Below are 26,085 nucleotides of genomic sequence, written 5' to 3'. Positions count from 1 at the left end.
ACACAGAGAAACACACAAACACACATACAAAAACACACACACACACACACACAGCCTCGACGGTGCACCTCTAAGTGCCCCCCCGCCGCATCGCCACAACAACCCGTTCAATGGGGCATCAGAAAGCCCCTACCCCCTTCCCTCCTCGCCGCATCACCCAACCCCTCCCCCGCTGCCTCACCAAGCCCCTCCTCCCCACATCGACCGCCTCACCACCCGCGACCGCTAATACAAACTCTGTCCGGTGGCTGCTGCTGCTTCTATTCAGCAGCAGCAGCCCGTACATAAAGAAAACAAACAAACAAAAAAACAACCTCCTAAAACGCACCTCTGTGGAGAACCATCTCACATTGGCTGACATCTCTGCAGCCGCTCCTCCTCTCCCCTCAACGTCAGTGCCCCTGCCGGAAGACCCCGGAGAAACGCCGAGACGTCAGAGGGGAGAGGAGGAGCGCATGCTGAGACTTCAGCCAATGTGAGATGCTTCTCAACGGAGGTGCGTTTTAGGAGGATTTTTTTTTTTTTGGTTTTCTTTATGTACGGGCTGCTGCTGCTGAATAGCAGAAGCAGCAGCCGCCGGACACAGTTTGTATTAGCGGTTGCGGGTGGCGAGGGGGTTGATGAGGGGGGAGGGGCTTGGTGATGTGCCACGGTGGGGGGGTTGGATGATGCACGAAGGGGGGGGACAAGGGGCTTTCTTTGGGAGACTGAAATTAGTTGCTCAGTTTTGGCATAAACTGAAACCGAAACTGTCCCCCCTACTTCCTCCCCCACACCCAACTAGAAAAGCCCCATTCTGCCCTACCACCCATAGGCCTTCCCTGGGCCTACCTTAGGAAGCCCCAGTGGTCTAGAGCAGTGTTTCCCAAGTCCAGTCCTGGAGTATCCCTTGCCAGTCAGATTTTCAGGATATCCACAATGAATATGCGTGAACTTGATTTGCATACACTGCCTCCATTATATGCAAATCTTTCATCCATATTCATTGTGCATATCCTGAAAACCTGACTAGCAGTGGGTACTCCAGGACCAGACTTGTGAAACGCTGGTCTAGAGGCCTCTTTGTGGGCAGAACAAACCCCACTCGTTCCTGCCCCATGCTGCTACTGAGACCTCCGTGGTAGTCTTGGCAGCCATTGTGATGGAGCAGCGGCATGGAGCAGGAATGAGTAGGGTTTGTTCCTGTCCCCAAAGAGGCCCTTAGAGAGGCTTTCTACTGTAGGCCCGGGGAGGGCCTTCAGGTGGGATTGGGGTGGGGAATGGTGGCAGAAGAGCGATCGTGGCGGGGGTGGGGTGGGGAGGAAGGAACATAGATTTGGGGCCAGTTTCGATAACGAAACTGAAATTCATTCGGTCTCTGTATCTTATTTTCCATTGTTTTTCTTTTTATTAACCTTCTTAAAATAGGCTAACACAGCTACCACATTACTTCATCCTAAATTAAAAATAAAATTCTTTTTCTGTCTTTGGCCATTTAATTTTTCTAATTATGTTGACTCCAGTCTTTGGTTACTGTTTGTTGTCTTTTAATTCTCTTTCCAAAGGTCTCCTATCCATTTATCATATGCAAGGGTGCAACATGGTCTTCAATCAACACATTCACATCTCATTACTGCCTTGAATAGGATACCCGATGCGATAGTCCTTTTGGACAAATAGTGCTGCAGAATTTCTTTGGGGTCTTGAATCTAACTCCACCCCCTTTGACCCATTTTGTTGTGTTCCAGACTGCACTATCACATATTTTTGTATAGTTTCAGGTTAATTAGTTTTTTGACCTCATCATTGCAAGGTCCAATTGACCAATGGTTCTTTTTGATGAGCCTGGTAGCTGGGGATTCCCTCATGTTAGATTATGGCCTGTTTGTCCTCAGAGAAAGCAAAGATACTTACCTGTGGAAGGTTTCCCCAATGACAGTAGGCCATTCATTTTCAAATACCCTCCCTCCTCCTTTTGGAGTTGATTCCAAGCTATAGTATTGTATTGCTGGATCTGTGCTCTCGTGGCAGGTGGGAAGGCACTCACACATACTTAGTGGGCACTCACTCATACTCAGTGGTGATGCTGCGCGCGCTGTTAAAGCAATATTAGCTTTTTTAATGCTCTGCACTGGGTGATGTAGATGACATCACCCGCATGTGAGAATGAATAGCATGCTGTCCTCAGAAAATACCTTCTACAGGTAAGTATCTTTGCTGTCTAGCTTCTTGAGCAATGGAAACAGGGAGTGTTGTGGATCCTTGACAAACAATTTGAGTGCCATCAGCGTATAGCAGTTGTTTGTGTTCTTCTGCCCTGTCATATACATGAACTAAGTCTGCCTTATGCTTTTTGTTAAAGGTTTAATAGACAGGCAAAGAGCAGCGGGGACATAGGACACCCTTGTCTCACTCCCCTGCCCAGTTGAAATACTGCAGAAAAATCCTCATTTACCATTATTTGACTGGTGGGGCAAATGGTTTCCCTGTAATACATGTCATAGCTCACAATGGCTGCGTTGGTAGCCCACTTGAGATCAGCATCCATTGAGATCATTAGCAAAACTGTAATGTGGTCTTCAGTCCACACAGTCACATCTCACTACTGCCTAAAGCAGGATTGGTTTCTGGTTGGCCTTGCCTTTTGCAAGCCCCTATTGTCCTTTGTTGTTTTCGGTGAGCCTGGTAGCTAGGGATTCCCATTTGTGGTAACATGTAATCCTGCTTGTCCTCACAGAAAGCAAAGTCAAGTGTAGCAGGCATTCTCTGATGACAGAAGGGGACACATTCCCACTCTCTTAGGAATTGTATTCTCTAAGCTTTTGTATTCAACTGCCTGGTCCCACGTGGCTGAGGCATGCAGGAAGGTAAGTGTGAATGTGCTGTTGGGTCTGCCAAAATTTTCTAAAAACTATAGAATGCTGGGAAACGTCCATGCCCAGGGCTCCATCCAGTGACATCACCTATTCATGGTATCATGTCCTGCTGTCCTCTGAGAACGCCTGCTACAAGAGAGTAATTTTGCTTTCTCACACCAGCATAAATAAAAGCATTGTGTGATAGAGCTGTGGTTCAGCAATAAGCTGCCACTCACTGATTGCATTGTTAGCCTGTTAATAGAGTTTTGATGAAGAAATATTAAGTTGAAATTGAGAAAATGACAGTAGATAACGACTGTAAAGCCTTTCTAGTTAGTCCACTCCTGCCTCAGTGCCATAGAGCCTACCTTATTTAGGACTTTGTACCAATCCTTGCATCTAAGGTTCATCTGTTCTTATCCATACTTGATGCGCATAATTTTCTTTTTCAGTTGATAAAAATACACAATTGTAATGCAGCTTTATTTATTTATTTTGTTTCCAAGCTGTCCAGAGGGGAAGGATTCCTCCCTCTCATGCCAGCACTAGTCCCAGTGCCATACCCAGTGGGGATTACTTCAATGGACAACCAGTTTCAGAACTTATCTCCCAACTTCTGCGGGCAGAACCTTATCCTACAGCTCGCTTTGGTGCTCAATATGCCCAGCAGAGCACAGTCATGGGCATCGACAACATATGTGAGCTGGCAGCCCGGCTTCTCTTCAGCACAGTGGAATGGGCTAGGAATATCCCTTTCTTTCCTGAACTGGCAGTTTCGGACCAGGTAGCATTGCTACGCCTGAGCTGGAGTGAATTGTTTGTTTTGAATGCAGCACAGTCGGCTCTTCCGCTTCACATGGCACCCCTGCTTGCTGCTGCAGGGTTCCATGCTTCCCCTATGTCTGCTGAACGGGTGGTCTCCTTCATGGACCAGATCCGAATCTTTCAGGATCAGGTGGAAAAACTGAACAGATTGCAAGTGGATTCTGCTGAGTACAGCTGCTTAAAAGCCATAGCTCTTTTCACACCAGGTTGGTTCAGATTGTAAAGTTGTGAAATTCTATACATCTTTAGTGTTGAGTAAGGCTGTATTAATGGCACATTCGATTGTGCAAAAAAACTGTGCAGACTAGTGGTGATTGAAAAAAAAATGATCTTGAATATTCTGCTATTTTAACCATATTTTGGTACCATTTGAGTTGGAAAGCCTTTAGAAAGAAAAGGCTGCTTGTTCTCACATGTGGGTCGACGTCCGAGTCGGCCCAGGAACCGGTATTTTGCAAGCAAAATATAAAAAAAAGTTTTGCCAGAGTCTTCTGGCGCGTGTGGATCGCACATGCGCGGACTGATTACCCACCCGTCATGCATCTATTTCTTTTTTTCCGCGGTGAGGTGCCACAGATTTCTCCTGTGCTCCTCGCTTTGGCCCGGGACCAAGAGTCTTTGTTTTTTCGCGTCTCCTTTGTTTTGTTTTTTTATGTTTAATCATTTTTTATTAAATATCACACAAACATTATAGAACATAGTTACATTCTCATTGCAGATACTCCTAAACATTGAAAATGCTAGCAACCATTGAATACAGATCATAATGACCTTTATTCCCCCCCTTCCCCCTTCTCAACCTCCCCCCCAATTCCTCCCTCCCTCATTTATTCAGCTTCTTTCATTATAGTACTTTGAATCCCCACTTCCCCCCTTCTATCCCTCCCTGCCCTCTCATACAGGTGAATTCATTGAGCCTACCACCCCTCAACCAGCACCAATCTATCGAGTGAGTGAATTAACCAATAAGCTACGAGCTCTACTTGAGAGCGCCTGCACGTATGGTTCCCAAATCTCCCAAAAGTGTTGTCTACTTCTAGGACTGCTGTGCACACTATATGCCTCCATCATTGCCAAGGAATGCAACATGTTTCTCCATAGCCAATTTGAGGATCCCACCTTCTGGGTCCAGTATTGTAATATACTTTGTTTCCCAATCAGAATAGCCTTATAGATGAACAATCTCTCCTTATGTCTCAAATCCCTCCCGCTCCCCCCTAGTCCTAACACTATGTTCCGAGGGCGCAAATTTATCTTTTTATGTATCAGTGTCTCACAAAAACCTATAATTTTACTCCAAAACTTCCTAATTTCAGGACATTCCCATAGCATATGATATAAGGAAGCTCTATGGAAATTACACTTTATACACTTTGGTTCTTGTATACTGCCCGTATAATATGCCTGTATGGGGGAGAAATAGCCTCTCAAGATTATTCTAAATTGTATCTCCCGATGTCGAGCACTGGTCACCTTACATGTAATCTCCTTCAGAAACTGGGCAATGTCACCACTACTGACCTCCACCCTCATATCCGTAGACCACCTCGGAGCCACCTCTCCATATTCTCGCTGCGCAGATATCATACCCAGCTGTTTATATAGTACAGACACCGAAGTCTGTTCTCTGCCCTGAGGCAAGAATAAGTTCGACATTAAGGCATATATTCCTCTATCATACCTGCTTCTATGCAAGCGCATTATATAACTATGTAGCTGGAAATAGTCATACCAACTCACATGCTCTGTTCCCACCATATCCACTAAGTCCTCCCGAGTAATAATCTCCCCCGATTCCTGTATCACATCTGCCACCAACACTACTCCTTCCTGTGCCCAGCTAATTATCCTCTTTTGGTTCCCCCCTTGTCCAAATTCTGCATTCCCCGCTAGTGGGAGTATATCTGTACTATGTGGGTTCTTATTCAAACGTTTTAATATATACTGCCATGTAAGTCTCATAGGTTGTAATAATATATGCTGACTCCATCCCTTAGGGAGCACTTCACTCTTAGCGTGTAACATATAATATGGATGATACGGCCTGAACAATTCTCTCTCATAGCTCCATGCTGTATACTCTTCAGTTTCTTTAATGTCCAATCCGCTAGATGTCTCGACAAACAGGCCCAATTATATTGTTTGATGTCAGGCAATCCAAGGCCTCCCTCTACTCTTCTCCCATACAGATATTCCAACTTAACTTTGGCCTTCTTTCCTCCCCAGCAAAACCGGGACACCATTCTACTGAGTTTCTTAAGATCTTTAAGATGATACCTTTTTTATTGGACATAACTTAATACATTTCTTGATTAGCTTTCGAAGGTTGCCCTTCTTCCTCAGATCGGAAATAAGCAAATGTGCTAGCTGACAGTGTATATAAGTGAAAACATTCAAGCATTACTATGACAGTCTGACAGGGTGGGAGGAGGGGGGTGGGTAGGAAGTATGCATGGGGACATCAAAGCATATCATTGATATTCTAACAGGGTGGGTGTGGATAGGTGAGGGGAGGGTGATCAACAGAGACATACAGCTTTATGGTTTATAATGGGCTAGGAACCCCAGATCCTTGTTAAGTCCTTTCTGTTGGGTGTTAAAATATTCAATCATTCTGACTTCAAAGGTCTTAAGTTCTTGTATGGTTTTAAAGTTACCTTTGAGGATTCTCACTGTGAAGTCACTGGTACAGTGTCCTGGTCCTGTAAAATGTTGACCAACAGGCGTGGGAACCCTGCTGGCACCAGTATTGTTCATATGATGTCTATGTAAATTGAATCTTGTCTTAAGCATCTGGCCTGTTTCTCCAATATAGCATCCTTCATTACATTTTTTACACTGAATGATATATACCACATTGGAAGATGAGCAAGTGAAAGATCCCTTTATGTTGAATATCTTTCCTTTGTGGATGACTTTGGGGTCCTGTGAAATATTTTGGCATAGTTTGCAACTGGATAAATTACAGGGAAGTGTGCCCTTCTGTTCCTTTTCAGTCTGTGAAGGAAGTTTACTTCTGATTAGCTTGTGTTTTAAATTGGGTGGTTGTCGGAAGGCCAGTACTGGTGGGGATTGAAAGTATTAGCAAGGGATTCTCCTTTCTCCGAGGACAAGCAGGCTGCTTGTTCTCACGACTGGGGTTGACGTCCACGGCAGCCCCCACCAACCGGAACAAAACTTTGCGGGCGGTCCCGCACGCAGGGTACGCCCACCGTGCATGCGCGGCCGTCTTCCCGCCCGTGCGCGACCGTTCCCGCTCAGTCTTTTCTTTTCCGCGCTGGAGAGAGCCGCGTTCGTCTCTCTCTCTGTCAGCCCCAGAAACCGGATCGCGCTTTTGCTGCGAGATTTTTCTTCGTTGTGTTTTCTTCGTCGCTTCTCTGTTTTATTTTTGTTTAAAAAAAAAAAAAAAACGAACGAGAAGAACTTTGTTTTCCCTCGTCTTTTTAGCGGGGGCGTCTCGTTGCGGCCTTGTGGCCGCGCGGTCGATTTATTTTTCGAGGTGTGAATTTTACCGCCACCATCGACGACTTTGACTTCGCCGATGTGATTTTTCCGTCGATGTCCTCGAAGGTCCCGAGTGGATTTAAGAATTCTCCGAGGACAAGCAGGCTGCTTGTTCTCACTGATGGGTGACGTCCACGGCAGCCCCTCCAATCGGAATCTTCACTAGCAAAAGCCTTTGCTAGCCCTCGCGCGCCGATGCGCACCGCGCATGCGCGGCCGTCTTCTCGCCCGAAACCGGCTTGAGCCGGCCAGTCTTCTTTTCTCCGCGCTCGGTACGGTTGTGTTTTGCCGTTCTTGCCCCGAAAAGTCGACCTCGCGCGTCGGTTTCGACTCGTTTCTGTGAGAAACTTTGAAAATTGCTTCGGATAGACCTCTTTTGGTCTTTCCCTTCCTGTACTTCGAGTTTTTTCGCCCCGATAAGTTTTCTTTCGTCGTCGGGGTAGGCCTTAATTAGGTCCCGGTCGAAATTTCCTTCTCCCTATTTTTCTGGTGCCAAATTTCGCCATTTTGACTTTTGATCTCGCCGGCGTGATTTTTCCGCCCATGACATCGAAGCCTTCCAGCGGCTTCAAGAAGTGCACCCAGTGCGCCCGGGTAATCTCGCTCACTGACAGGCACGCGTCGTGTCTTCAGTGTCTGGGGGCTGGGCACCGCCCTCAGGCCTGTAGTCTGTGTTCCCTTTTACAAAAGCGGACTCAGGTAGCGAGGTTAGCCCAGTGGAACATTTTGTTCTCGGGCTCTTTGTCGGCATCGGCACCGGGGGTATCGAGTGCATCGACGTCTTCAGCGTCCAGACCTTCATCCTCGGCTGCCAGTGCATCGAGTGCATCGAGGCATCGGCCCTCTGCATCGGCGCTGAGACATCGGACGACTGTATCGACGTCGGTGGTACCGGGACCTCGTCTGCTGATGTCGTCGGACGGTGGTGCTTCGTCTGGAGTGCAGGTGAGGGCTGTCCATTCCCCTGCTGGTGGCGGTGAGCCTTCGGGTGGGTCTCCCCCTACCCTGAGGGCTCCTGCGGTACAGCCCCCCCGAGACCGACCTTCTTCGGTCTCGGCCCCGAGGAAGCGACGGATGGATTCTACGTCCTCCTCGTCGGTGCCGGGAAGCTCTGGTGACATGCTTCGTTCCAAGAAGGCGAAGAAGCATCGTCATCGGTCCCCTTCCCGTGTCGGCACCGAGAGCTCTGGGTCGCCGAGGGAGTCGGCACCCAGCAGGCATCGGCACCGAGAGGACCGCTCACCCTCTGTTCAGGAGGTGTCGATGCGCTCCACTCTGGACAGCCCGGAACAGCCTCCACGCCCGGAACAGGTTCTGACGTCGACGCCTGCATCGACCTCCATGCCTTTCTCTGCAGCCGCTCTGAACGAGAGCCTCCGGGCCGTTCTACCAGAGATTCTGGGAGAGCTGTTGCGCCCTAACCCTCCGGTACTGGCGGTGCTTGCGCCACCGGTACCGTCGAGCGTGGCGCCGGCTGGCCCATCGCCCGAGGTGAGGTCTCCGGCGTCGGTACCGCGTGCGGTACCGGCTGCCGTCGCCTCCCAGGAAGGCTCCCCGACTACGTCGGCGGAGGGAGCTTCGCCGATGCGGGCGAGGGAGTCTACCTCTCGACGCCCCCATCATGGACGTGGTACCACAGAGTCGAGTCGGGCGAGGTTGCAGACACAGGTCCGTGAACTTGTGTCTGACACCGAGGGTGAGGCCTCGTGGGAAGAGGAAGAAGACCCCAGATATTTCTCTGACGAGGAGTCTGAGGGTCTTCCTTCCGATCCCACTCCCTCTCCTGAGAGACAGCTTTCTCCTCCCGAGAGCCTGTCTTTCGCTTCCTTTGTCCGGGAGATGTCTACAGCCATCCCCTTCCCGGTGGTTGTGGAGGACGAGTCCAGGGCTGAAATGTTTGAGCTCCTGGACTATCCTTCTCCACCTAAGGAAGCGTCCACTGTACCCATGCACCATGTCCTAAAAAAGACATTGCTGGCGAACTGGACCAAGCCTTTAACTAATCCCCCCATTCCCAAGAAGATCGAGTCCCAGTACCGGATCCATGGGGACCCAGAGCTGATGCGCACTCAGTTGCCTCACGACTCTGGAGTTGTGGATTTGGCCCTAAAGAAGGCCAAGAGTTCTAGGGAGCATGCTTCGGCGCCCCCGGGCAAGGACTCTAGAACCTTGGACTCCTTTGGGAGGAAGGCCTACCATTCTTCTATGCTCGTGGCCAAAATTCAGTCCTACCAGCTCTACACGAGCATACACATGCGGAACAATGTGCGGCAGTTGGCGGGCTTGGTTGATGCGCTCCCCCCTGAGCAAGCCAAGCCTTTTCAGGAGGTGGTCAGGCAGCTGAAGGCGTGCAGAAAATTCCTGGCCAGAGAGGTGTATGACACCTTGGATGTTGCGTCCAGGGCCGCTGCTCAAGGTGTGGTGATGCGCAGGCTCTCATGGCTGCGTGCCTCCGACCTGGAGAATAGAATCCAGCAGCGGATTGCGGACTCGCCTTGCCGTGCGGATAATATTTTTGGAGAGAAAGTCGAACAGGTGGTAGAGCAGCTCCACCAGCGGGACACCGCATTCGACAAGTTCTCCCGCCGGCAGCCTTCAGCCTCTACCTCCACAGGTAGAAGATTTTTTGGGGGAAGGAAGACTGTTCCCTACTCTTCTGGCAAGCGTAGGTACAATCCTCCTTCTCGACAGCCTGCGGCCCAGGCTAAGCCCCAGCGCGCTCGCTCTCGTCAGCAGCGTGCGCCTCAGCAAGGCCCCTCGGCTCCCCAGCAAAAGCAAGGGACGAGCTTTTGACTGGCTCCAGCAGAGCATAGCCGACATCCAAGTGTCAGTGCCGGGCGACCTGCCAGTCGGAGGGAGGTTGAAAGCTTTTCACCAAAGGTGGCCTCTCATAACCTCCGATCAGTGGGTTCTCCAAATAGTCCGGCAAGGATACACCCTCAATTTGGCCTCAAAACCTCCAAATTGTCCACCGGGAGCTCAGTCTTACAGCTTCCAGCACAAGCAGGTACTTGCAGAGGAACTCTCCGCCCTTCTCAGCGCCAATGCGGTCCAGCCCGTGCCATCCGGGCAAGAAGGGCTGGGATTCTATTCCAGGTACTTCCTTGTGGAAAAGAAAACAGGGGGGATGCGTCCCATCCTAGACCTAAGGGCCCTGAACAAATATCTGGTCAAAGAAAAGTTCAGGATGCTTTCCCATGATTCAGGAAAACGATTGGCTATGCTCTCTGGACTTGAAGGATGCCTACACACACATCCCGATACTGCCAGCTCACAGACAGTATCTGCGATTTCAGTTGGGCACACGTCACTTCCAGTACTGTGTGCTACCCTTTGGGCTCGCCTCTGCGCCCAGGGTGTTCACAAAGTGCTTGGCTGTAGTAGCAGCGGCACTTCGCAGGCTGGGGGTGCACGTGTTCCCATATCTCGACGATTGGCTGGTGAAGAACACATCCGAGGCAGGAGCCCTGCAGTCCATGCAGATGACTATTCGCCTCCTGGAGCTACTGGGGTTTGTGATAAATTATCCAAAGTCCCATCTTCTCCCAGTGCAGAGACTCGAATTCATAGGAGCTCTGCTGGATTCTCGGACGGCTCGCGCCTATCTCCCAGAGGCGAGAGCCAACAACTTGTTGTCCCTCGTCTCGCGGGTGCGAGCGTCCCAGCAGATCACAGCTCGGCAGATGTTGAGATTGCTAGGCCACATGGCCTCCACAGTTCATGTGACTCCCATGGCCCGCCTTCACATGAGATCTGCTCAATGGACCCTAGCTTCCCAGTGGTTTCAGGCTGCTGGGGATCTAGAAGACGTGATCCACCTGTCCACGAGTTTTCTCGAATCCCTGTATTGGTGGACGATTTGGTCCAATTTGACTCTGGGACGTCCTTTCCAAATTCCCCAGCCACAAAAAGTGCTGACCACGGATGCGTCTCTCCTGGGATGGGGAGCTCATGTCGATGGGCTTCACACCCAAGGAAGCTGGTCCCTCCAGGAATGAGATCTGCAGATCAATCTTCTGGAGTTACGAGCGATCTGGAACGCTCTGAAGGCTTTCAGAGATCGGCTGTCCAACAAATTATCCAAATTCAGACAGACAACCAGGTTGCCATGTATTACGTCAACAAGCAGGGGGGCACCGGTTCTCGCCCCCTGTGTCAGGAAGCCGTCAGCATGTGGCTCTGGGCTCGCCGTCACGGCATGGTGCTCTAAGCCACATATCTGGCAGGCGTAAACAACAGTCTGGCCGACAGACTGAGCAGGATTATGCAACCTCACGAGTGGTCGCTCAACTCCCGAGTGGTGCGCCAGATCTTCCAAGCATGGGGCACCCCCTTGGTGGATCTCTTCGCATCTCGAGCCAACCACAAAGTCCCTCAGTTCTGTTCCAGGCTTCAGGCCCACGGCAGACTGGCATCGGATGCCTTCCTCCTGGATTGGGGGGAGGGTCTGCTGTATGCTTATCCTCCCATACCTCTGGTGGGGGAAGACTTTGTTGAAACTCAAGCAAGACCGAGGCACCATGATTCTGATTGCTCCTTTTTGGCCGCGTCAGATCTGGTTCCCTCTTCTTCTGGAGTTGTCCTCCGAAGAACCGTGGAGATTGGAGTGTTTTCCGACCCTCATCACACAGGACGAAGGGGCGCTTCTGCATCCCGGCCTCCGGTCCCTGGCTCTCACGGCCTGGATGTTGAGAGCGTAGACTTTGCCTCTTTGGGTCTGTCAGAGGGTGTCTCCCGTATCTTGCTTGCTTCCAGGAAAGATTCCACCAAGAGGAGTTACTTCTTTCTGTGGAGGAGGTTTGCCGTCTGGTGTGACAGCAAGGCCCTAGATCCTCGCTCTTGTCCTACACAGACCCTGCTTGAATACCTTCTGCACTTGTCTGAGTCTGGTCTCAAGACCAACTCTGTAAGGGTTCACCTTAGTGCAATCAGTGCATACCATTACCGTGTGGAAGGTAAGCCGATCTCAGGACAGCCTTTAGTTGTTCGCTTCATGAGAGGTTTGCTTTTGTCAAAGCCCCCTGTCAAGCCTCCTACAGTGTCATGGGATCTCAATGTCGTTCTCACCCAGCTGATGAAACCTCCTTTTGAGCCACTGGATTTCTGCCATCTGAAGTACTTGACCTGGAAGGTCATTTTCTTGGTGGCAGTTACTTCAGCTCGTAGAGTCAGTGAGCTTCAGGCCCTGGTAGCCCAGGCCCCTTACACCAAATTTCATCATAACAGAGTAGTCCTCCGCACTCACCCTAAGTTCTTGCCAAAGGTTGTGTCGGAGTTCCATCTGAACCAGTCAATTGTCTTGCCAACATTCTTTCCCCGTCCTCATTCCTGCCCTGCTGAACGTCAGCTGCACACATTGGACTGCAAGAGAGCATTGGCCTTCTACCTGGAGCGGACACAGCCCAACAGACAGTCCGCCCAATTGTTTGTTTCTTTTGATCCCAATAGGAGGGGAGTGGCTGTGGGGAAACGCACCATATCCAATTGGCTAGCAGATTGCATTTCCTTCACTTACGCCCAGGCTGGGCTGGCTCTTGAGGGTCATGTCACGGCTCATAATGTTAGAGCCATGGCAGCGTCGGTAGCCCACTTGAAGTCAGCCTCTATTGAAGAAATTTGCAAAGCTACGACGTGGTCATCTGTCCACACATTCACATCTCATTACTGCCTGCAGCAGGATACCCGACGTGACAGTCGGTTCGGGCAGTCAGTTCTTCAGAACCTGTTTGGGCTTTAGGATCCAACTCCACCCCCCGAGGGCCCTGTTTGTTCTGTTCCAGGCTGCACTCTCAGTTAGTTGGTAAATTTTTTAGGTCAATCTCAGTTATATCCTCGCCGTTGCGAGGCCCAATTGACCTTGGTTGTTGTTTTGAGTGAGCCTGGGGGCTAGGGATACCCCATCAGTGAGAACAAGCAGCCTGCTTGTCCTCGGAGAAAGCGAATGCTGCATACCTGTAGAAGGTATTCTCCGAGGACAGCAGGCTGATTGTTCTCACAAACCCGCCCGCCTCCCCTTTGGAGTTGTGTCTTCCCTTCTCTTTGTCTTACTTTATATGAGACTGGCCGGCTCAAGCCGGTTTCGGGCGGGAAGACGGCCGCGCATGCGCGGTGCGCGAGGGCTAGCAAAGGCTTTTGCTAGTGAAGATTCCGATTGGAGGGGCTGCCGTGGACTTCACCCATCAGTGAGAACAATCAGCCTGCTGTCCTCGGAGAATACCTTCTACAGGTATGTAGCATTCGCTTTGTGGTCGGTGCGGCCGGCATATCTCGCAGACCGACACTCAAGCTTGGTGCCTCCAGTGCCTCGGGCCGGAGCACGATACCAAGACGTGCACCTTGTGTCTTGGTTTACGGAAACGGACACAGGTGGCGAGGCAAGTTCTACGGGACCGTCTTTTTGGAATTTGCGCCTGCCCCTCGGCGTCTACTTCGACGGCATCGGTATCGACGGCCGGATCTTCGGTACCGGTACCGATGTCCACGAAATCGGCACCGACGGCACCGACCCCAGGAGCACAGGTCCCGTCAGCCCGCCGGTCTTCCGGAGACGGCAGGGGTGAGCGGCCGCGTGGGCAATCGGCCCCGGTCACTCCCTCTACCCAGGGCCCTCAGGACCGAACCCTGTCGGACCCGATGCCTCGAGGCCGAGGGGGATCTACCTCCTCATCTTTAGTACCGCCGAGCGCCGATGACGGGCACCGGAAAAAGACAAAAAAGCACCGTCATCGGTCGCCTACGGCGCATGTGGCTCCCGGCTCCAGAGACGATTCGACGCCAAGGAAGCGGCAGCGCCGGGAGGAGTGGTCCCCCTCTGTGGTAGAGGTATCGTTACGTCAGGGCGCCAGCACTTCGGTGCCGTCTCCTGAACCAGAACAGCTTCTGGCACCGACACCTCTATCGGCCCCCTCGCCTTTCTCGACAGCGGGCCTGGACGAGTGCCTCCCCTCGGCGCCGTTGATGGAGGCGCCGGCGTGCTCTAGCCCGGTGCCGAGGCCTTCGACGCCGACGCCGCTTGCGGCGCCGGTCTCGACCGCCACGCAGGTGGAGTCCCCATCGACGTCGATGGAGGGAGCTTCATCCCCGCCGGCGCGGGAGTCCACCGCTCGTCGCCGCCACCGAGGACTCGGTGCCTCGAAGTCGAGCCGGGCCCGGTTGAGGTCTGAGCTACAGGAGCTCATGTCCGACACCGAGGAAGAGGCCTCATGGGGGGAGGAGGAGGACCCCAGATATTTCTCCTCAGAGGAGTCTGTGGGCCTTCCCTCCGACCCCACTCCTTCACCAGAGAGAAAGCTCTCACCACCTGAGAGCCTCTCCTTTGTTTCCTTCGTCAGGGACATGTCGATTTGCATTCCCTTCCCCGTGGTCTCTGTGGATGAGCCGAGGGCTGAGATGCTCGAGGTCCTCGACTATCCATCACCACCTAGAGAGTCCTCCACGGTACCATTGCACAATGTCCTCAAAGAGACACTGCTTCGGAACTGGTTGAGACCTTTATCTAATCCCACCATCCCCAAGAAAGCGGAGTCCCAATACAGGATCCACTCAGACCCAGAGTTAATGCGGCCTCAATTGCCTCATGACTCGGCGGTCGTGGACTCTGCTCTCAAGAGGGCACGGAGTTCGAGGGATACCGCCTCGGCGCCCCCAGGGGCGGGAGTCTCGCACTCTGGACTCGTTTGGGAGGAAGGCCTACCAATCTTCAATGCTCGTGACCCGCATCCAGTCATACCAGCTCTACACGAGCATACACATGTGGAATAATGTGAAGCAACTGGCGGACCTGGTCGACAAGCTCCCCCCGGAGCAGTCCAGGCCTTTTCAGGAGGTGGTCAGGCAGCTGAAGGCGTGCAGAAAGTTCCTGTCCAGGGGTATATATGACACCTGTGATGTGGCATCTCATGCTGCGGCCCAAGGTATAGTGATGCGCAGGCTCTCATGGCTGCGTGCCTCTGACCTGGACAACCGCACCCAGCAGAGACTGGCCGATGTCCCTTGCCGGGGGGATAATATTTTTGGTGAGAAGGTCGAGCAGTTGGTGGACCAACTACATCAGCGGGAAACCGCCCTCGACAAACTCTCCCACCGGGCGCCTTCAGCATCCACCTCAGCAGGTGGACGTTTTTCCCGGGCCAGGCAGGCTGCGCCCTACGCCTACAACAAGCGTAGGTACACCCAGCCGGCCTGAAGGCCTCCTCAGGCACAGGGACAGTCCCAGCGCGCTCGTTCCCGTCAACAGCGTGCACCTAAGCAGCCCCCGGCGCCTCCTCAGCAAAAACCGGGGACAAGTTTTTGACTGGATCCATGGGAACATAGCCGCCATCAAAGTGTCCGTGACGGACGATCTGCCAGTCGGGGGGAGGTTAAAACTTTTTCACCAAAGGTGGCCTCTAATAACCTCCGACCAGTGGGTTCTCCAAATAGTGCGGTGCGGATACGCCCTGAATTTGGCCTCCCCGCCACCAAATTGTCCTCTGGGAGCCCAATCCTTCAGCTCCCAGCACAAGCAGGTACTTGCAGAGGAACTCTCCGCCCTTCTCAGCGCCAATGCGGTCGAGCCCGTGCCACCCGGGCAGGAAGGGCAGGGATTCTATTCCAGGTACTTCCTTGTGGAAAAGAAAACAGGGGGGATGCGCCCCATCCTAGACCTGAGAGGCCTGAACAAATATCTGGTCAAAGAGAAGTTCAGGATGCTTTCCTTGGGCACCCTTCTACCAATGATTCAGAAAAACGATTGGCTATGTTCCCTGGATTTAAAGGACGCGTACACTCACTTCCCGATACTGCCAGCTCACAGACAGTATCTCAGATTCCGCCTGGGCACACAGCACTTTCAGTATTGTGTGCTGCCCTTTGGGCTCGCCTCTGCCCCACGGGTGTTCACGAAGTGTCTCGTGGTGGTTGCGGCGTATCTATGCAAGCTGGAAGTGCACATGTTCCCATATCTCGACGATTGGCTGGTCAAGAACACCTCGGAGGCAGGAGCTCTCCGGTCCATGCAGTGCACTATTCACCTCCTGGAGCTGCTGGGGTTTGTGATAAATTACCCAAAGTCCCATCTCCAGCCAGTCCAATCTCTGGAATTCATAGGAGCTCTGCTGAATTCTCAGACGGCTCAGGCCTTTCTTCCCAAAGGCGAGAGCCAACAACTTGTTGTCCCTCGTCTCGCGGGTGCGAGCGTCCCAGCAGATCTCAGCTCGGCAGATGTTGAGATTGCTGGGCCACATGGCCTCCACAGTTCATGTGACTCCCATGGCCCGTCTTCACATGAGATCTGCTCAATGGACCCTAGCCTCCCAGTGGTATCAGGCCGCTGGGGATCTAGAAGACGTGATCCACCTGTCCACGAGTTTTCTCGAATCCCGCATTGGTGGCGATTTGGTCCAATTTGACTCTGGGACGTCCTTTCCAAATTCCTCAGCCACAAAAAGTGCTGACCACGGATGCGTCTCTCCTGGGATGGGGAGCTCATGTCGATGGGCTTCACACCCAAGGAAGTTGGTCCCTCCAGGAACGCGGTCTACAGATCAATCTCCTGGAGTTGCGAGCGATCTGGAACGCTCTGAAGGCTTTCAGAGATCGGCTATCCCATCAAATTATCCAAATTCAGACAGACAACCAGGTTGCCATGTACTATGTCAACAAGCAGGGGGGCACCGGATCTCGCCCCCTGTGTCAGGAAGCCGTCAGCATGTGGCTCTGGGCTCGCCGTCTCGGCATGGTGCTCCAAGCCACATATCTGGCAGGCGTAAACAACAGTCTGGCCGACAGACTGAGCAGGATTATGCAACCTCACGAGTGGTCGCTCAACTCCAGAGTGGTGCGCCAGATCTTCCAAGCGTGGGGCACCCCCTTGGTGGATCTCTTCGCATCTCGAGTGAACCACAAAGTCCCTCAGTTCTGTTCCAGGCTTCAGGCCCCCGGCAGACTGGCATCGGATGCCTTCCTCCTGGATTGGGGGGAGGGCCTGCTGTATGCTTATCCTCCCATTCCTCTGGTGGGGAAGACTTTGTTGAAACTCAAGCAAGACCGAGGCACCATGATCCTGATTGCTCCTTTTTGGCCGCGTCAGATCTGGTTCCCTCTTCTTCTGGAGTTGTCCTCCGAAGAACTGTGGAGATTGGAGTGTTTTCCGACCCTCATTCACACAGGACGAAGGGGCGCTTCTGCACCCCAAGCCTTCAGGTCCTCTGGCTCTCACGGCCTGGATGTTGAGAGCGTAGACTTTGCCTTCGTTGGGTCTGTCATGAGGGTGTCTCCCGCATCTTGCTTGCTCTCAGGAAAGGATTCCACTAAGAGGAGTTACTTTTCAAGTGGAGGAGGTTTGTCGTCTGGTGTGACAGCAAGGCCCTAGATCCTCGTTCTTGTCCTAGCACAGAACCTGCTTGAATACCTTCTGCACTTGTCTGAGTCTGGTCTCAAGACCAACTCTGTAAGGATTCACCTTAGTGCGATTAGTGCATACCATTACGTGTGGAAGGTAAGCCGATCTCAGGACAGCCTTTAGTCGTTCGATTCATGAGAGGCTTGCTTTTGTCAAGCCCCCTGTCAAGCCTCCTACAGTGTCATGGGATCTCAATGTCGTCTCACCCAGCTGATGAAACCTCCTTTTGAGCCACTGAATTCCTGCCATCTGAAGTACTTGACCTGGAAGGTCATTTTCTTGGTGGCAGTTACTTCAGCTCGTAGAGTCAGTGAGCTTCAGGCCCTGGTAGCCCAGGCCCCTTACACCAAATTTCATCATAACAGAGTAGTCCTCCGCACTCACCCTAAGTTCCTGCCGAAGGTGGTGTCGGAGTTCCATCTTAACCAGTCAATTGTCTTGCCAACATTCTTCCCCAGGCCGCATACCCGCCCTGCTGAACGTCAGCTGCACACATTGGACTGCAAGAGAGCATTGGCCTTCTATCTGGAGCGGACACAGCCCCACAGACAGTCCGCCCAATTGTTTGTTTCTTTTGATCCCAACAAGAGGGGAGTGGCTGTAGGGAAACGCACCATATCCAATTGGCTAGCAGATTGCATTTCCTTCACTTACGCCCAGGCTGGGCTGGCTCTTGAGGGTCATGTCACGGCTCATAATGTTAGAGCCATGGCTGCGTCGGTAGCCCACTTGAAGTCAGCCACCATGGAGGAAATTTGCAAAGCTGCGACGTGGTCATCTGTCCACACATTCACATCTCATTACTGCCTGCAGCAGGATACCCGACGCGACAGTCGGTTCGGGCAGTCAGTTCTTCAGAACCTGTTTGGGCTTTAGGATCCAACTCCACCCCCCGAGGGCCCTGTTTGTTCTGTTCCAGGCTGCACTCTCAGTTAGTTGGTAAATTTTTTAGGTCAATCTCAGTTATGTCCTCGCCGTTGCGAGGCCCAATTGACCATGGTTGTTGTTTTGAGTGAGCCTGGGGGCTAGGGATACCCCATCAGTGAGAACAAGCAGCCTGCTTGTCCTCGGAGAAAGCGAATGCTACATACCTGTAGAAGGTATTCTCCGAGGACAGCAGGCTGATTGTTCTCACAAACCCGCCCGCCTCCCCTTTGGAGTTGTGTCTTCCCTTGAAGTGTATTGTCTTGCTACATACTGGACTGGCCGGCTCGAGCCGGTTTCGGGCGGGAAGACGGCCGCGCATGCGCGGTGCGCGAGGACTAGCAAAGGACTTTTCTAGGAAGATTCCGATTGGAGGGGCTGCCGAGGACGTCAACCCATCAGTGAGAACAATCAGCCTGCTGTCCTCGGAGAATACCTTCTACAGGTATGTAGCATTCGCTTTACATCTAGTGACCAGCAGGCCCGGCGTCCCAGCAGCGCCACTCCTGCTGTTCTTCCCCACCAATTCTCATTAATTCGCGCTCTCAAATCCATCTGTATACACTGTGTTGTCAGTTGAGATTCGACTACCCAGGGCCTACCCTTCCCTATCCCCCCTGTCCCTCCCCCCTCCCATCTCCCCTTCCCCTCCCCCCCTTACCCCTCCCATTCCAAAAACTAGTCACGATATAACACCAACACTCTCCCATTCAACATAGCTTTTACCCCTCCATTCCCCTTCCTATCCCAAACAAATTATTCAGGCACATCTACCACAAATCTACAGTCATACTAGTCTTTAGCTGTCTGTCTCCCTCTCGGAAGACAGAAGCCCATTTCTGGTACATTAGTCTGTATATAACACCAACTAGATAAAACCCAACTTATAACTCAAAAATTTGTATGATCCAGTATACTCTTGCATTCTCTGGACTCCAGCTAAAGATCATTCATAGCAGCCGCTATACGATCAACATTTTCCCACACTTTACATATGGTCTACTATCAGATTCGTGATCACTCCTGAGACATACTCAGAATCCATCTCATCCCCCCAGTCTCTCAAACAGTAGACTTTCATTCTTTGGGTCTCTCTCTCCAATTCACGTTGATATATGCACAGCTAAAATATCTCAGCTACTATATCAACTTTATCTGACTTTCCCTCGAAGGATGATATGGACTTTCTGGATCAGAATTCTATGTATATCTCCAACTGTATAGAGCAGAAACGAAACTTTAACTCAGACGCTTGCATTATCCCATATACTCTTTCCGCCACAGGCGTCCATGCTCGCGCTGGTGTGTCACTCAGCACATATCTTACCGATCCATATCATCTCTGTCCGCTTGTTTAACAATCTTGAGGTCTGTCTTTCCAGTTCTCAATAATAAATTCTCAGCTCAAAGACTCGCATTATCCAATAGTTTAATCCTCCCACCTCTGGATCCTGTGATGTCTTTCTTTTTTTATGACGTATCCGTCGCAGTCCCTTGTTGCTGTACATATTCTTTAGCTGCCTCCACTTTATCAAAAAATTTTGTAACTCTGTTAATGGAGATACGCAGCTTTGCTGGGTATAGGAGTGCAAACTTTATCTTCCTCTGGAACAGGTCAGTGCATAATGGCGTAAATGTTTTCCTCAGCGCTTGCACCTGTTGAGAATAACCCTGAAAGCATAGGATTTTCTTGCTTTGATATGTAAGGGTGCCTCCGCCACGGATCGCATCCAATATGGCTTGCTTATGTCGGAAATTGAGGATTTTAAATATCACCACTCGTGGCCTGGCCTCTGGTTGGCGTGGAGGTCCTACTCTATGGGCCCTCTCCACACAGATATGTTGTAGTTTGTCCTCTATGTGTAAGGACTGTGGCAGCCACCCCTCTAGAAATGTAGGTAAGTCTTTATCCAGCAGCGACTCTGGTAGCCCTACTAACCTCAAATTATTTCGCCTACTGCGATTCTCCAACTCATCAAGTTTGGCCTCCAGGTTCTGCACACGCCTCTCCATTTTCTCAGTGATCTCCTTCTGTGCCTCTGCTGCCTCCTCGATCTCCGATACGCGCTGCAACCCTTCGTCCAGCTCCAAGCTCATACTATCGATGCGCTCATGAGCTTCTTCCGTTCGATCGTAAAGTTGTTATAATTTTTTATCCAAGGCCGCCTCAACCGCCGCAGTGACCTCGGCTGTGATCTCCGTCATCCATACAGAGCCTACAGTCAGTTCTCCGAGGTCCTGCTGGTCGGCCATTTTGTTGTCAGCCTGTTTGAGTTTATCTCGCTCCTTTCTGACTGATTTCGTCGCCATTCTGCTTCCTCTCTCTTACTTTCCGATCGCGGATCCGTTCCCCCAGCTTATAGGATCAATTCTATGCCTTTCTCCTCAATGGGCTCGTTAATATAGCCGATTTTTGGGATAAGTGTGCACAGAGCTGAGCTTACCAGCGTCTGCCCTGCACCATGGCGTCACGTGACCTCTTGTTTTGTTTTTTTTTAAAAAAAGTTCTTTCCTTTATTTTTTGGTTTTAGTCTTTTTTTTTTTTTTTCCCTAATTTTTTCGACGCAGTCGAGTTTCTCCCCTTTTTGTGCCCTCTTCTTTTTGGCACAATCGCGTCGTTTGATTTCACTAAGTCGTTTTCCCTTCCATGTCATCAAAGACACCCAGTGGCTTCAAACGTTGTACTCTGTGCAACCGGACCATCTCAGGTACCGATACTCGTGGTGTATCCAGTGCCTTGGGCCCGACCATAGCCCAGCCACTTGTAGTCTGTGTCTTCATATGAAGAAATGGACTCGTGTCTTGAAGCCCAGCGAGAAAAACCTTTTGGGGCTCGGTCCAGTTCTTCGACATCGGTACTGAGGTCGTCGGAGTCGACGTCGAGGGAAGGTGTCAAGTGGGTCTCCACCTGCCTCAAGGTCTCCTGTTATGCAGGCCCCCCAGGACCGACCTTCGTCATATCCGGCCCCGAGGAGACGTGAGGATTCCACGTTCTCTTCATTGGTACCGAGGAGTCTTGATGATGGGCGTCGAGCAAAGGCGAAGAAGCACCATCATCATTCTCCTTCGACACACGGTGCCGGGAGCTCCGGGGCGTCGAGGGACTCTGCACCCAAGAAGCGTCAGAGTCAAGAGGACTGTTCCCCCTCTATACAGGAGGTGCCGATGCATCGGTCTCCTGGCAGCCCGGTACCTGCTCCCGAACCTCAGCAGATTCTGCCACCAGTTGCTCCACCGACCCCGCAGCTTTCTCCGATGGCGGCTCTCGACAAGCGCATCTGGGCCTTGCTTCCAGAGCTTCTGGAAGGATTGCTGCGCCAGTCTGCTTCGCTGTTGGGGGTGCTTGCGCCTTCCTTACTGTCTGCTGCAGCGGCGTCTGGCCCTTTACCTTGGGTGAGGTCCCTGGCCTCGGTGCCGCCTGTGGCATTGGTTCGGCTGCCACCCAGGTCGACTCCCCTTCGACGTTGGCCTCTCGACATCGCCATCAAGGACGTCATTCCTCGGCGTTGAGGCAGGCTCAGTCTCTGAGTGCCCTGAGGGAGGTCTTATCCGATACTGAAGAGGAGCGTTCGTGGGAGTCAGAGGAAGATCCTAGGTACTTTTCTTCTGAAGGAGTCCTATGGGATTCCCTCTGAACCTTCCCCTCCACCAGAAAGGAGACTATCTCCACCGGAGAGTCTGTCCTTTACATCTTTTGTCCGAGAAATGGCTACGGCTATTCCTTTCCCTATGGAGGTTGAGGATGAGCCCAGGGCTCAGATGCTCAAGGTCCTGGATTATCCTTCTCCACTTAGAGAGGTTGTGATGGCTCCTCTACATAAGGTACTGGTCGTTCCCTCTGTCTGCCCCGTGATCCCAAAGAAAGCTGAATTCCAGTATCAGATCCATGGTGAATCTGGGTTGATGAGATCTCAGTTACCCCACAATTCCATGGTGGTGGACTCCGCCCTCAAAAGAGCCAAGAGTACTAGAGACTATGCCTCGGCGCCCCCAGGCAGAGAAGCTAGGACTTTGGACTTTTTTTTAGGAGGAAGATATATCAGGCTGCTATGCTCGCCACCGGAATTCAGTCATACCAGCTCTTCACGAGCGCCCACATGTGGAACTCGGTGAGGCAACTGTCCATCTTGGTTGATGTGCTCCCTCCGGAGCAGGCCTAGCCTTTTTGCCAGGTGGTCAGGCAGCAGAAGGCGTGTCGAAAATTCCTGGCCAGGGGCACGTTCGACACTTTTGATGTAGCATCCAGAATCGCTGCCTAGGGTACAGTAATGCGCATACTCTCATGGCTTCGTGTCTCTGACCTGGATCATTTGGTCCAGCAGCGAATGGCTGATGTTCCTTGCTGGGGGGTACAACCTTTTTGGTGAAAAAGTAGAGGATCTTGTTGATCAAATCAAGAACAAGAAGCACAATGATACTATGGATGCTCTCTCCCGCCAGGCGTCTTCTGCTACAACCTCCTCAACTAGGAGGTATTTTGGAGGGAAGAGGAGTGCTCCCTATTCCTATGCTAGGCGTAGGTATACTCTGGCTTATTAGCAGCCTACCCAGGCTCAGTCCCAGCGCGCTCGTTCTCATCAACAGTGTGCGCCTAAGGACCCTGCTGCTCCCCAGCAAAAGCAAGGGACTGGCTTTTGACTGGGTCCAGTTAAGCATAGCCACAGTAAAAGTGTCTGTACTGGACGACTTGCCGGTTGTGGGGAGGTTAATGTTTTTTCACCAAAGGTGGCTTCTCATAACCTCCAACTGGTGGGTTCTTCAAATAGTCCGGTTAGGATACACCCTCAATCTGGAATCCAAATCTCCAAATTGCCCACTGGGAGCTCATTCTTACAGCTCCCAGCACAAGCAGGTACTTGCAGAGGAACGCTCCGCCCTTCTGAAGGCCCAAGCGGTTGAACCCGTTCCATCAGGGGAAGAAGGACTGGGATTCTATTCCAGGTACTTCCTTGTACAAAAGAAAACAGGGGGGATGCATCCCATCCTAGACCTAAGGGCCCTGAACAAATTCCTAGTCCGAGAAAAGTTCAGGATGGTTTCCTTGGGCATCCTTCTTCCCATGATTCAGGAAAACAATTGGCTATGCTCTCTGGACTTAAAGGATGCTTACAAACACATCTCAATACTTCCAGCTCACAGGAGGTATCTTCGATTTCGGCTGGGAACACAACACTTTCAGTACCGTGTACTGCCTTTTGGTCTAGCGTCTGCGCCCAGGGTGTTTACAATGTGCCTTGCGGTAGTCGCAGCATCGCTACACAGACTGGAAGTGTATGTGTTTCCTTATCTTGATGATTGGCTGGTGAAGAGCATCTTGGAGGAAGGTGCTCTGCAGTCCATTTGAATGACTATTCAGGTGCTGGAGCTACTGGGGTTCGCAGTAAATTACTCCAAGTCCCATCTCACCCCAGTCCAAAAATTGGAATTCATTGGAGCTCTGCTGGACATGAAGACAACTCGAGCTTATCTCCCCGAGGCAAGGGCAGACAACATCCTGTCCCTGGTGTACATAGTTCGAGTGTCTCAGCAGATCACGGCTCGGCAGATGTTGAGGCTTCTGGGGCATATGGCCTCCACAGTTCATGTAACACCCATGGCACGTTTACACGTGAGATTAACTCAATAGACCCTAGCTTCCCAGTGGTATCAAGCTGCGGGGGATCTGGAGGATGTGATCCAACTCTCCACCGAATTTCGAAATTCTCTTCAATGATGGACAATCCGATCCAACCGTGGGACGACCATTCCAAATTCCTCAGCCACAAAAAGTTCTGACGATGGATGCATCCCTCCTAGGGTGGGGAGCTCATGTAGATGGGCTTCACAGTCAAGGAGCCTGGTCCTACCAGGAAACGGGTCTTCAGATCAACCTCCTGGAATTGCGAGCGATCTGGAACTCGCTAAAGGCTTTCAGAGATCGGCTGTCCAACCAAATCATCTTGATTCAAACAATCAGGTTGCGATGTATTACACCAGCAAGCAGGGGGCACTGGATCTGGCCCTCTGTGTCAGGAAGCTGTTCATATGTGGCTTTGGGCATGTCGTCACGGCATGTTTCTCTAAGCTACTTATCTGGCAGGTGTAAGCAACAGTGTGGCCGACAGACTGAGCAGGGTAATGCAACCTCACGAGTGGTTGCTGAATATGGGCGTTGCCCGCAAGATCTTCTGAGCGTGGGGCACCCCCTCGGTGGATCCTTTTGCCACTCAGATCAATCACAAGGTCCCTCAGTTCTGTTCCAGGCTTCAGGCCCATGACAGACTAGCATCAGATGCCTTTCTCCTTCATTGGGGAGCAGGCCTTCTGTATGCGTATCTTCCCATACCTCTAGTAGGGAACACTTTGCTGGAACTCAAGCAAGACCGCGGAACCATGATCCTGATTGCTCCCTTCTGGCCGCGCCAGATTTGGTTCCTTCTTCTTCTGGAGTTGTCCTCCGAAGAACCATGGAGATTGGAGTGTTTTCCAACCCTCATCACCCAGAACGAGGGGTCGCTTCTACATCCCACCCTCCAGTCTTTGGCCTGGATGTTGACAGCTTAGAATTTGCCTCCTTGGGTCTTTCAGAGGGTGTCTCCCAGGTCTTGCTTCCGGGAAAGATTCCATGAAGAAGTGTTGCTCTTTTAAATGGAGGAGGTTTGCCGTCTGGTGTGACAGCAAGGCCCTAGATCCTCTTTCTTGTCCTATACAGACCCTGCTTGAATACCTCCTACACTTGTCAGAGTCTGGTCTCAAGACCAACTCTGTAAGGGTTCACCTCAGTGCAATTAGTGCTTATCATCGGCATGTAGAGGGTAAGCCTATCTCTGGACAGCCATTAGTTGTTCAATTCATGAGAAGTTTGCTTTTGACAAAGCCCCCTGTCAAACCTCCACCAGTGTCTTGGGATCTCAACATTGTTCTCACCCAGCTGATGAAAGCTCCTTTTGAGCCTCTGAATTCTTGCCATCTGAAGTACTTGACCTGGAAGGTCATTTTCTTGGTGGCTGTTACTTCAGCTTGTAGGGTCAGTGAGCTTCAGGCCTTGGTAGTCGATGCACCTTATATTAAGTTTCATCACAACAGAGTAGTCCTCTGCACGCGCCCTAAGTTCCTGCCGGTGTCGGAATTCCATCTGAACCAGTCAATTGTCTTGCCAACATTTTTCCCCCGTCCTCATGCCCACCCTGGCGAAAGCAGTTTGCACACCTTGGACTGCAAGAGAGCATTGGCCTTTTACGTGGAGCGGATGAAGCCCTTCAGACACTCCGCCCAGTTGTTTGTTTCTTTCGGTCCCAACGGAGGGGAGTCGCCATCGGGAAACGCACAATCTCCAGTTGGCTAGCAGATTGCATTTCCTTCACTTATGCCCAAGCTTTGCTGACTCTGGAGGGCCACGTCACGGCTCATAATGTTAGAGCCATGATTGCGTCGGTGGGTCATTTAGTCAGCCTCCATTGAAGAGATTTGCAAGGCTGTAACGTGGTCATCAGTCCACACATTCACATCTCACTAGTGCCTTCAGCAGGATACCCGACCCAACAGTCAGTTTGGGCAGTCAGTGCTGCAGAATCTGTTGGGGGTTTAGAATCCGACTCCACCCCTCTAGGCCCTTTTTGTTTCAGACTATACTCT

General features: G+C 51.6%; 1 protein-coding gene across 2 annotated transcripts in view; it reads left to right on the top strand.

Annotated features, from left to right (window-relative positions):
- NR2F6 (nuclear receptor subfamily 2 group F member 6) overlaps positions 1–26,085 on the top strand; it is an 82,165-nt gene that overhangs the window by 35,904 nt on the left and 20,176 nt on the right. For both annotated transcript variants that reach the window (XM_030217580.1, XM_030217581.1), the window contains one exon: positions 3,344–3,868. In XM_030217580.1, coding sequence (XP_030073440.1) covers positions 3,344–3,868 — 525 coding nt within the window. The remainder of the gene's footprint in view (positions 1–3,343; positions 3,869–26,085) is intronic.

The sequence above is a fragment of the Microcaecilia unicolor genome, chromosome 11 (genome assembly GCF_901765095.1).
Source record: "Microcaecilia unicolor chromosome 11, aMicUni1.1, whole genome shotgun sequence".
Lineage (NCBI taxonomy): Eukaryota > Metazoa > Chordata > Amphibia > Gymnophiona > Siphonopidae > Microcaecilia > Microcaecilia unicolor.
Note: the sequence above shows the minus strand (reverse complement) of the source record. Positions and strands in the feature narration are given on the sequence as shown.